Source organism: Dromiciops gliroides, chromosome 4 (genome assembly GCF_019393635.1).
Source record: "Dromiciops gliroides isolate mDroGli1 chromosome 4, mDroGli1.pri, whole genome shotgun sequence".
Taxonomy (NCBI): domain Eukaryota; kingdom Metazoa; phylum Chordata; class Mammalia; order Microbiotheria; family Microbiotheriidae; genus Dromiciops; species Dromiciops gliroides.
The window spans coordinates 27,071,101-27,083,196 of NC_057864.1; the positions used below are offsets into that span (position 1 = coordinate 27,071,101).

General features: G+C 51.8%; 1 protein-coding gene across 1 annotated transcript in view; it reads left to right on the top strand.

Moving 5' to 3' along the window:
• NRDC (nardilysin convertase) overlaps positions 1-12,096 on the top strand; it is an 86,268-nt gene that overhangs the window by 72,469 nt on the left and 1,703 nt on the right. Inside the window, 11 exon segments of the mRNA XM_044001929.1 lie at positions 3,390-3,441; positions 4,991-5,141; positions 7,517-7,644; positions 7,884-8,046; positions 8,582-8,613; positions 8,765-8,903; positions 9,782-9,829; positions 9,992-10,044; positions 10,302-10,385; positions 11,136-11,226; positions 11,591-11,707. Of these exon segments, the coding sequence (XP_043857864.1) occupies positions 3,390-3,441; positions 4,991-5,141; positions 7,517-7,644; positions 7,884-8,046; positions 8,582-8,613; positions 8,765-8,903; positions 9,782-9,829; positions 9,992-10,044; positions 10,302-10,385; positions 11,136-11,226; positions 11,591-11,707 (1,058 nt within the window).

Genomic DNA, 12,096 nt, shown 5'->3' on the forward strand with positions numbered 1-12,096 from the left:
TCTTTTGTGCTGGTCAGATTCTTCCTGGGTCTTGCCAGTGGTTTATGTGGGGGGCTGCTTTCCCCTGTCCCTTTCTGTTTTCAATTTGAAGCCATCTGGATCATGTAGGCAAGTCTCTAGTTGGGGACCAAGTGTCACATGTCTGAGACCAGATTTGAACTCAGGTTCTCCTGAATCCAGGGCTGGTTCTTTATCCACTGCACCACCTAGCTGCCCCCTGACACTGTATTCTTAACCATTTATTAATTTCCCACATGTATCTTTCTGCTTGGAAGCCCCAACTTTGAAATAGTAACCCTTTATGAAGCACGTACTATGTGCCAAGTACTGTGCTCTTCATTGGAAATAGCAATACCAACATTCTTGTTCAGCACATTAGCCTAAAGAGGTTTTTGTCAAATGAATGGACAGAATTGGGGATTGGACATGAGGGTTGGCAGCCTGTCTGCCCCTCCTCAGTACTCCTTTCCTAGCCCAGGTAGGAGTTGGTGTCCACAAGGACGACCCCTCTTCTTGCTCAGACCAGTAGGAGTTAGGTCTTCTGGGTCCATTCTTCAGCCTCTGGAGTCTCTTGTTGAGTGGAGGGAGGTGTTTGCAGGGCCTGGTCATGCTGTGTCCTGAGAGCAACCAGTAGACTTATTTGGCTGGAATGCAGACTGCATGACTAGGAGTCATATAAAATATGTCTGGGAAGTTCGACTGGGGCCTTAAGAGCCAACAGGTGTTTGTCGTTTACCTTCTGAAACTCCTCGGGCTTGGCTCTCGATCACACCTGGCTTTGGGAATGTCTCTTGGCAACTGTGTGGAGCACAGATTGAAGAAGTGAGAGCAGGAGGAAGTGAGATCAGTCGGGAGGCCATTAAAACAGTCCACAGGACACCGTATTCATCATTCGTTAAGGGTTTAGGAGGCAAATGGAAGGAAACTCATTACTTTCTATTCAAAAATGTGCTCGGGGGCAGCTAGGTGGCACAGTGGTTAAGCACTGGCCCTGGGTTCAGGAGGACCTGAGTTCAAATCTGGATTCAGACACTTGACACTTACTAGCTGTATGACCCTGGGCAAGTCACTTAACCCTCATTGCCCAAAAAACCCCCCAAAACCCAAACCAAACCAAAATCAAAATGTGCTCAGGTTGCCTTGACCCCTTTTGTCACCCAGTACAAAAACTGTTCTTTAGAGAACCATACAAGTGCCTTGCATGAACTTTTCCCCTGCTTTCGTGCAAGCCATTGGTGTAAATAGAGTCAGGTAGCCCCAGAGAGGTTGATGTGGGGAAGGGCCTGTGGTTTTGGGGCAGGCTTCTTCTCTTGGTTACTGAGAAAGCTACTGGGGAAAACAGATTCCAGGAAATAAACAAGGCCGCTGCTATGGAAGCAAATTGTTTTCAAATATTTTCCTTTCAGTTGGGTGGAGTCCAGTTCAGGGGTTGCTGCTACTCCTGAGAGAATTGAGCCTGTTATTCAAATGCCTTCTTTTAAAAAACAGCTCAAAATTCCAGAGGGTTATGGTTACCCTGATGTTATTGTTTGCATTTGTGGAGGTCTTAAGACATCCTAGGTTTGAAGAACCACAAATTCCCTTTGTATCTGTTCTAGGAGCTCAATTTAAAAAGAGAAATTTGAAACCAAGTTTACAGATTCCACCTTAAGCACTTCTAACACAAATTGACTCCTGGTTCCCATGGTTTTTTTTTGTATTAAAGGAGCAACATTATTATTATTATTATTAAATATTATTTATATTTTTAAAAGTAATAAAGTTTTCTTTATAGTTTTGAGTTCCAAATTTTATCCATCCTTCCCCTGCCATAAGGCAGCAAGCAATCAGACATGTTCTGTAAGATAGAGTAAATATTATTAAACAAGTTGAGAGTGGGCAGATTTCATTATAGCTGGATTTGGTTTTTAAATGTGGAATGTTCTCCTGCTTCCATCATTACTCCTCCTCTTGGACTTCATTCAACTTTGTGATTTGAAATTTGTTCATAAGCCTGAATTGTATTATAAGCAGGAAAGGGGGACTGGAGGAGTAGGGTTCAGATTTGGTCATAGAGAAGTACTGGGAATTACTCAAGGGATAAGGGCAGAAGCCAGGTTGCTGGTGCCCATCAAGAGAACAGCAGAGTCAGTGATGATGAAATGATCTTTTTTGTTGCCTTTGAATGCACAGCAAAGCTCCTTCTCCAAGCTCTTGTCTCCTTGTTTCTTTAAGGATGTCCACTTAAGTTCTAGGGAAGAGTCCTCTTTTCATTTAGCCATGACTGCCTATCAGCTTCTGGTTTCATTTATATTGACAATGTCAGTATTTATGGGATTCAGTTCAGCTACCCTTGTTTTGACTCTGGTCAAAGTTCCATCATTGGCTTTTTGTTTTGTTTTTTGCAGGGCAGTGAGGGTTAAGTGACTTGCCCAGGGTCACACAGCTAGTGAGTGTCAAGTGTCTAAGGCCAGATTGGAACTCAGGTTCTCCTGAATCCAGGGCCAGTGCTCTATCCACTGTGCCACCTAGCTGCCCCTCTCCATCACTGTTTACAGACAGTCCCAGGACTATGCAATTCTCCATCGCCCTTGGCAGAAGGAGGAGACTAAGGTTCCTGAGTTAGCACAGCCAAAGAATTTGTTAGCTCGGGGCTGCCATGCTGAGAATGGCCCATTTGTGTTGGAGCTTAGCGTGGTGGGTCTTGTGCTGGGGGGCGTCCAGATGACCTGGCTGCAGATCCTTTGGAGATTTTTTATAATGCCCATCACCCCATGCGCGGGTGTGGCTCGTGTAAATAACAAGCCCTAAAATACCTAGAAATGTTGGTTCGGATCTGCTCCTTTTCCCTCCTCTTCCTCCTCCTCCATTGGTGCTGCCACCACCACCAGCAGAAATACTGGAGCATACGTCTGATGGAGCATGGTGTCCTACGAATCTTAAAAAGGGGATGCTTCAACATGACTAAAGTAAAAATATGTTGAACATGATTGTCCTTTAGAACTTATATCAGATTGCTTGCTGTCTTGGGGAGGGGGGAGGGAAGGGGAGGACAAAAAGGAATGTTGAAAACTCTTTACATGTAATTGGGAAAAAAAAAATTTAATGTCTATAAGATGGGGCAGCTAGGTAGCTCAGTGGATAGATAGAGCACTGGCCCTGGATTCAGGAGGACCTGAGTTCAAATCCGGCCTCAGACACTTGACACTTACTAGGCTGTGTGACCCTGGGCAAGTCACTTAACCCTCATTGCTCCATTCCCCACCTCAAAAATAAAGCCTGTAAGAGTAATACAATTTATCAGGAGCAAAAAAAAAAAAAAAGGATGTTTAATAATTCTTTGTTGAGAATCATCTCTGAGGTTTGGAGCAGTTTTCCTTGATTGATCTGATCTTCATCTTTCCTTTCAGCCTACATCCGCTTCCACCTCATCTCACCCTTGATCCAGAGGTCTGCTTCCAAGTAAGCCTGCTTCTCTTTCCTTGGGAGAAAAGGGGTGCGGGGCATGGTTTCATTTCATCTAATGAATAATAGAACATGACCATGGCTATATTGACGGGATAGAAGAGAAGATTCTAAAGATAGGGCCAACAGTTCCCCTTGCCTTGGCCAGTGAGACCTTTCATGGTTGGTGGATCTTTGATCTTGGAGCAGTCACCTACCAAAGTGGGCCTGATTTTATTTAAAGCATGACTGTAATAACAGATATTCTGCAAAGTAGGAAGTGGTCGGCTAAGAGGTGCTCTTCAGATGCTCTGGGATGGCTACTGCTCCCCGAGGATCCTCTCCCTGGGTGCTGACTGATGATAGCAAATCTGAAACAACAGTGCCAGATTGGAGTTTCTTCATCCCCGTTGCCCATGGGCAAATGTAAAACAAATATACTTATTTGTGCAGGCTGTTGTCTTGTCTGCCCACATTCTGGAGAGGGAGTTGGAGCCAAGCAGAATGTCTGATTGCTCCTTTTTAAAAATTAGGTATTAGGGGCAGCTAGGTGGAGCAGTGGATAGAGCACTGGCCCTGGATTCAGGAGTACCTGAGTTCAAATACAGCCTCAGACACTTAACACTTACTAGCTGTGTGACCCTGGGCAAGTCACTTTAACCCCAATTGCCCCACAAAAAACCAAAACCAAAAATAAAAATTGGGTATTTAGGGGGCAGCTAGGTGGCACAGTGGATAAAGCACTGGTCCTGGATTCTGGAGGATCTGAGTTCAAATCCAGCCTCAGGCACTTGACACTAGCTGTATGACCTGGGCAAGTCTTTTTTTTTTTTTTTTTTTGGTGAGGCAATTGGGGTTAAGTGACCTGCCCAGGGTCACACGGCTAGTAAGTGTTGTATCTGAAGCCGGATTTGAACTCAGGTCCTCCTGAATCCAGGGCCAGTGCTCTATCCACTGCCTGCCCCCTGGGCAAGTCATTTAACCCTCATTGCCCCCACAAAAATAGAGTTTTTTAAAAAGGTATTTAACTAAAAGCTCAAAAAATAGGTATTTAACTGAAAGCTCAGATAACACAATCAAAATAAAGACCTCAGGGGAGATGTTACCAGGTAAACAAAGGACTGTGTGGGTGTAGTACTAGGTATCGGAGACCCTTTTTACCTTTGGGGGCCCACAGGCATGCCCCGGGACCTCTGGGGCCTCAGTGACTTAGAGGCCAGGTTGCCACGGCCACGCTGTGTGGGGAGAGGGCTCTGTCCTGGGGTCGTAAGGCTTGGTTTCAAGGTGAGGCTATCTATGGTCAGGACTTAGAGCTGTATGACCTCTCTTTCAAACGTGGCAATCTAGTAAACTTTTAGTAATCACGGGAATAGTAACAGTGGAGGGCAGAGATCCCATGGGGCGACGAAACTGGAAACTCTTTGAGAGCAGGAACTGTTCCCTGTTGTCACACAGTGCCCAGGCTGTGGCCCCCAGACACGGCAGGGTCGCTGGTGCTTCTGGGCAGTTTTCTTTTTGTTTGGCAGTCCTTGCAGGCTGATGCGTTTTCCCCCGTGTCCCTCTGCAGCGTGGTGCTTTTTGACATCTTCGTGAACATCCTCACCCACAACCTGGCTGAGCCCGCCTACGAAGCAGATGTGGCCCAACTGGAGTATAAGCTGGTGGCCGGAGAGCACGGCTTGATCGTTAGAGTGAAAGGGTTTAACCACAAGCTACCTGTGAGTACCTGGCTTGGCCCAGCAGGGCCCTTTCAGCCCAGGGGAGAGGGGGCAGCTCGCCCTGCGCCCTATAGCCTCACAAGGTGGTGTCTCTGGGTCTGCACCAGTGCAGAGAGGCTCACTGGGAAGGGTGCTGGAGGCTGGGCCAAGGACTTGGTATTTGGTCCTGTGGGTAGGAGGGACCTACTGAAGGTTTTCAGCGAGGAGTTGACATGGTTAGACCTGGGCTTTTGGTAGCTTCGTGAGGCTGGCCTGGGAGCCTGCAGGCTACGTGAGGGGAGGGGAGGGTTAGAAAGAGGGAGTCACAAAGGCCTCAGGTGGCAGTGTCACCCTCCCTGAGCAGAAACAGAGAGCCTGGGGCGGCAGGGCTTTCGCTGAAGCTTTAACAATAGCCCAGCTGCTGCCACCACCATTGGTAGAGCCCTGTAGGGTTTGCAAAGTGTGTCCCATAACCACACGGTGACTCATAGAGTGTGGGCGGGCACTTTAGCTGTCCTTGTCCCACATCCAAGGGAGGGTGCAGCGGGCGTGTGACTTGCTCACGGTCACAGGACTCAGCAGTAATTGGCTTCAGGGCCTGCTCTGCAAAGCTCTGTGCCCAGTGCCTGGTGTTGGAGACAAGAAGATGGAAAGTGTTTAAAGCTAAATTGGAAGCTGGGTCTCAGTGGGCTCCAGTCCTCTTCTCACTACATGGGGCAGCAGATCTGGGTGGGCAACAAGAAACGTGTGACTGGGGGGGCAGCTAGGTGGCGCAGTGGATAAAGTACCCACCTGGATTCAGGAGGACCTGAGTTCAAATCTGGACTCAGACACTTGACACTTACTAGATGTGTGACCCTGGGCAAGTCACTTAATCCTCACTGCCCAGCAAAAAAAAAAAAGAAAAGAAAAGAAAAGAAAAGAAACCTTTGAGTGGACAGCAGGAGATGGAGGCTGGGAAAGGATGCTCAGACCTCTGGAAGGAGAAGAGGGCCCAGGTTTGAGCTTGGGGGAAAGCGGCTGCCTTGTGGGTGGGTGGATGAAGCTGCAGAGGAAATAGGAGGGGGTGGGGGGGACCAGGAGAGAGAAGGCCTCAGTGTCAGCTGCACGCAGTCAGCAGTGCTGGGAGCTGCAGGAGGTGATGACCAGAGGATCTGCTGAATCAGTCAGTGTCAGGCCTCCTGAGAGTGGTGGGATCCCTGGGGAGGGCGACTCAGCAGAGGAAGGGGAAGCAGTGAATGGAGATAGTGAAAGGAGCAGCAGTGGGGTCAGGCACCTACTATGTGCCCCTGCCCTCAGGAAGCTCCCAGTCTGACAGGAGACCACCAAGCGAGCTCTACATAGATAGGATCCATAGGAACCATTAGCAGAGGGAGGGAGAAGGGGCAGGGCAGGCTCCCTGGAGGAAGCCAGCTCTTGGCTGGTGCTTGGACGAGGCAAGGGGAGAGTTCTTGTCTTGTTTTGTTGAGGATGGGGGCCTCTAACCCCATTTGTAAGGGGCGGAAGACGTGAGGAGATGGGGAGGATTTTTGTTTCCCATAATTTTTATTTTCTCACTTTTAGTTCCCATTTCTCATTGCTGGCCGTGTGCTTGCCTTTAGCAGCTTCTCTGCCTCATACAAGCTGTTAATTAGCTCAGGGTTCTCTTAGGAGTCAACAGGCAGGGAATTTTGTTTTGTGGGGCAGCTCTGGGGGTCCCATTGGCTTTTCCACTGGACTCTGGGGGCTGGGAGGGTGGGGAAGGGAAGGTGTCCTGTTTGCATTAGTGTCAGCTGATCAAGGAGAAGCTGAGTTTCTAAATCTCTCATTTGACCTCAGGACAGTGAACTGTTGAAGGTTTTGTTTTACAAAAAGCCAAAACCACTCAGCCAGCCTGAATAAAAACACTTGTCCTTTGGTTAGGGGAACCTTTCATTCCATTGGCAAGAACTTTATGGACTAATGTGCGCCTCCTTTTTGGAGGGAGCCTGATGTGGAAAGAGCATTGGGTTTGCAGTAAGGAGCCCCAAAGGTCACCTTCACTTGTGACCTTGAGCAAGTCACTTGAATTCAGCAAGCATTAAGCAATTGCTGTATGCCAAGAACCTTGACAAGGAGGCCTTGCCCTGCCCTCCCTTTTCTTCTTCCCCTGTTTATTGAAAGAGGTACAGGAAGAAGCAAAGAGAAGGCAGTTTGAGGAGGGACAATCGTTGAGCAGAAGGGGCTGAAGCGGCCCCACCTTGACTTCTTCAGGGATTCCTGGAGGGGTTGGGCAGGAGGGCTCCGGGCTGGTGTCACTACCCACTGGCCCTTGTGGTGGGAGCAGCCTGGCCAGGGCCTTTTGCAGCTCACTAGCCTGGTCCCTCGGGCTGGCCCGCTGGGCCCTGGCTATTCCTTTCTCCCCCCTTTCTTTTCAGCTGCTGTTTCAGCTCATCATTGACTACTTAGCTGACTTCGATTCTACGCCTGCTGTCTTTGGGATGATAACAGAGCAGCTGAAGAAGACTTACTTCAACATCCTGATTAAGCCCGAGACGCTGGCCAAGTGAGTGCCACCTTCAGGGCATGGGCATGGGGTGTGGGTGCAGGGCGTGGGCACAGGTGGGCCTCAGCTGTGCTGTGGCAGTTCGAGAGGCCGACTGTACGGGCACTTGGCTTCAGCGCTGACCCACTTTAAGCAGGGGGAGCCCTGTCAGCCCGAGTCTCAGCTGTACGCACTGCTTTGTATTGGGAGAAGGGTTCTCGGGGTGCACCTGGGCCATTCCCCTGCTGTCCTTTCTTCAGAGACGTGCGACTTTTGATCTTGGAGTACTCTCGGTGGTCCATGATTGACAAGTACCAAGCCCTGCTTCAGGGCTTCACCATAGAGGCCCTGCTCAACTTTGTGAAGGAGTTCAAATCCCAGCTCTTTGTGGAGGGCTTGGTGCAAGGGAACTTCACAAGCAAAGTGAGTGTCACAAACCCCCTGGGTTGCTTCCCAGTTTAGTCTAGTGCCCCCACCCCACTCTTTCCCCTCTGCTGCTGAGTTATTCCAGTCCTGTGTAGCCCAGCATCCTCCCATGGTCCCCCATCTCTTGGGTCAGTGCCTGTTTCATTGCCTTCTCCATACTTGCCAAGTAATCAAGATACGTTGAATCGCCCTCCCAGACTGTTCTGTGAGGGCAGAGGCTGTGCCTTTACCCACTCTGTCTACAGCCCCAGGTACCCCAATAGCCCAGGTTTCCCCACCTCTTTCCCTAGGATCTGGCTGTGCCCAGAGACCAAGAACTTAATATACAGCTAGGTCTTCTAGTGTCCTCGAAGGGCCCTAAATGTCCCCTGCCCCCAGCAAGCCGAATGGAAGCTGAGGGCCGGAGCCTGGACAAACCAGGTTGGCAGGGGCTGTGCCCCCGTGTTAAATGGCACAGTTGGTGATCTCTGAGGAGGTGGCCAAAGGTAATGGGAAGGAACGGTCACCTAGTTCTTGTCCTTTCCCTCCTTAGGAGTCTATGGACTTCCTGAAGTATGTGGTTGAGTGAGTATCTCCAGCTCCAGGGGTCTTTTCTCTATGTGGAGGCTGTGAGGGAGGGTGCGTGAGCCAAGCACGGCTCACGTGGGAGGGAGCCTGGAGGTGGGCAGTGCTAGGGGGCCTCAGCCCGGGGCTCACTGGCTGTGTTCTCCTTTAGCAAGCTGGATTTCAAGCCCCTGGAGAAGGAGATTCCCGTTCAGTTCCGAGTGGTTGAGCTGCCTGGCGCCCACCACCTGTGTAAAGTGAAGGCCCTTAACAAAGGAGATGCCAACTCAGAAGTCACTGTTTACTATCAGGTCAGTCTCCATCTGAGTCCATGCCTGGGGGTGTCACCCACAGAAGGGTCAAGGCCTGTACCTTTGCCTTCTACTTCCGCTGTTGAAACTCATTGTGTTTTTCTGCCTGCAGATTTCAGCAGGGGTCATGGCAGCAGTGCCATGGAGCCCAAAAAGCCGGGGGGAGGGGGGGAGGGGAGGGGAGGGGAAGAGGGTCCGGAGCAAAGCTGCTCCGAGTTGTTCAAAGCGCAGATTCCCAACGGTAGAGCTAGGAGAGTCTTATGGATGGTCCCCGTGGAGAGATGGAGGAGGAATCAGACCCAAAGGGGCCAGACTTGCCCAAGAATGCAGAGAAAGAAGTGTTAACACTCTCCAGAGAAGGCCGGTCAGCTTCCACATGCCCTGAGTGGGGCGGGGTGGCCGGGAGATGAGGACCAGCCTTCTTTAGAAGCTGTCTTCTTCCTCCTCCCGGCATCTGGGTCCAGTTCGGGGCTAACAGCTCATTTTGGGGACCTAGAGACCTCAAACTTCCATGAATCAGAGGCCCCAGTGCATCCCTCCCCTTCCCTGCAGCCTCCTAGCGAGCTGAGCCAACTGCCCGGTGTCCCCCTGGTCAGGGAGCAGCAGATGTGGCTCCCCAGGTGGCGGGCCTGCCTCCCTCCTGTGACCTGTTTGCTCTTTGGCAGTCAGGGTTGTGCGGGAAGTGCCTGTGGCGGCAGGAGGGGCTGAGGCATCGAGAACTAGAGGTGTCGGGACACGGGGCCGCCGGCCTTGTTCCTGTGTCACCTTTGTGTCTCCGTCAGGGTCAGGCAGAGGACCCTTCATAAATGTTGCCTTTGTCAGCACTGCTGCCCAGCTTCTGAGCTGCGCATCGTGGTCTGATGAGCCTCTCTTTTCAGTCAGGTGCCCGGAGCCTGAAGGAGTACACCCTCATGGAGCTGCTTGTGGTGAGTGCACGGGCAGGGCATCCTCTGAGAAGCCTGGCGGGATGTGGAGGTTCTGTGGGATGCTCGGGTATGGCCAGGAGGGTGGTCCTGGGAGGAGGGAGGAGTCAAGGACACAGGTGGAGCAGCAGCCACCTCTCTGAGGGCCTCCGTGTTAACTTGCAGATGCACATGGAAGAGCCTTGTTTTGACTTTCTTCGAACCAAGCAGACTCTTGGGTGAGTGGAAGTTCCCTGAGTGGGAGAGGGACCAGGCAGCCATGGTGGTGCCTGTGTCCTGTGGGAGCCAGTGCTGCAGACTGCATGGTCCCTGACCTTGGCTTCAGTTGATCCAGCTGGGGGGGGGGGGGCAGCCCTCTTCCTGCTTCTGGAGTGGGGGGTGGGGTGGCGCAGCCTCTCTCCTCATGTCAGAGGTGGGCACAGGGCCACATGGACACTGCAGGGGCAGCCCTGATGAAGGCCTCTCCTTGGTGCAGGTATCACGTCTACCCAACCTGCAGGAATACATCAGGGATTCTGGGCTTCTCTGTCACTGTAGGGACTCAGGCCACCAAGTTCAAGTAAGTGGGCACGTTGTGGCATCATGGGCCGGGGGTTACTGATGCTCTCTGTCCTGGGGGACAGTCTCGGGGTGCCCTGCCTTTCTCTCCTGGACCCTTCCCCCCAGCCATGGGATGGAGAGTGAGGGTGGACCAGCAGCCAAAGGGCTGGGCAGTGGACAGGCTGGTCCAGAGAGCTGGCCCCAGGGACGCAAGGTCTGCACAGGAGGCAGAAGCTCACTGTGCCAAGGACTTGGCCCCCTTATGAGGCTTTCATGAGGACCAGGTGAGAGGAGGCCTGGGGAGGGTTAGGGTCTAAAGGGGCGGCAGTTATCGAGATGGGGCCAGCCTTGGCTGCTGGGTGGCCGGCCAGTCTCCAGAGCTGTGGGAGGGTCTTCCCTGAGTTAGGCGGGGGAAGGGATGGGCAGTGACCTGCGGAGCCAGAGGCGTCTCCTGACATCTGAGGGGAAGCTTGGGGGAAGGGCACAAGTGGGGACCGGTTTGTGCCCCCTCCCCCAAACCCCTGCCTCTTCAAACCCAAGAAAGGATGGGTTTGGGGGTCAGGACGAGGGGCCTTGTCCTCTTGGGACCGTTGTTTCCTCAGGTGCTTCGTTTCACAGGCGCCAAAATGAGGCGCAGGAAACATTGGGAGGAAGCGGCAAAGGCAGGGATTGAACCCCGAGTTTGGATTCTGTTCTTCTAGTTCCGGGAAGGGTCCTTCTAGCTCCAGACCTTTAAGCTAAGCTTGATTTTTGAAATCCTCTTTTTCAGCTCTGAAATTGTTGATAAGAAAATAGAGGAATTTCTTTCTTCCTTTGAAGAAAGGATGGAGAACTTGACAGAAGATGCTTTTCATACTCAGGTAGCCAGGCTCTCCTTCCCCCTCTCCTACCTCCCCTCAAGCCCTGAAACCCATCCGTGGCTCCTGGTCTCCCTGATGGAGAGGCCCCGAGAGCAGCTCCCCCTCTCATACCCACTGCCCACATAACCCTGGGTAAGTTTCCTTTGCTCCCTAGGCCTATGAGGGGGACAGACTGTTCCCAGCCCCTCCTCCTCGCTGATACAGTCCTTGGGGATCCTCGTGTTGGGAGGATGCCATGGCCTGGGCAGCTCCTGGAGAAGGCTCCCCACTTCATGGCCCATCAGATTCCCCACAGCTGTCCCAGGGCACAAGGTAGGCTTGGCTTGGCAAGTGCCAGGCTCAGGGGGGTGTCTCTTTGTGCTAGGTTGTAGCTCTGATCAAGCTGAAGGAGTGTGAGGACACACACCTCGGAGAGGAGGTAGATCGAAACTGGAATGAGGTGGCAACTCAGCAGTATCTCTTTGACCGCCTGGCCCACGAGGTAAGGACCAGCCCAGCTCCCTAGGGGGCCACCCTGACCTTGGGAGGGGAACAAGACCCAAGTCTGCCTGAACCTGGAAATGGCTGGAAAGCACCCTGGACTGTGGTCAGGAGACCTTTTCAGCCTCATACCAGGTGACTCACATTTCTTACCTGTAAAACAGAGTGGGTCCCACCTCTGAGCCTACTTCCCCTGAGTTGTAGGTTCAGCCAGTCAGGCAACATGCATTTATTAATCACTGTGCCAGGTCTAGGTAAGACAATCCGTATTGCTGTGAGATTGCATCCAGAGGGGGAGGCAGAGCCAAGCTGAACCCTACAGCATTACAGGGAGAGCCTTGGAAAGGTTTGAGGAGACTAGCCATGACTTCCTGCAGGCCCTGGACTGGC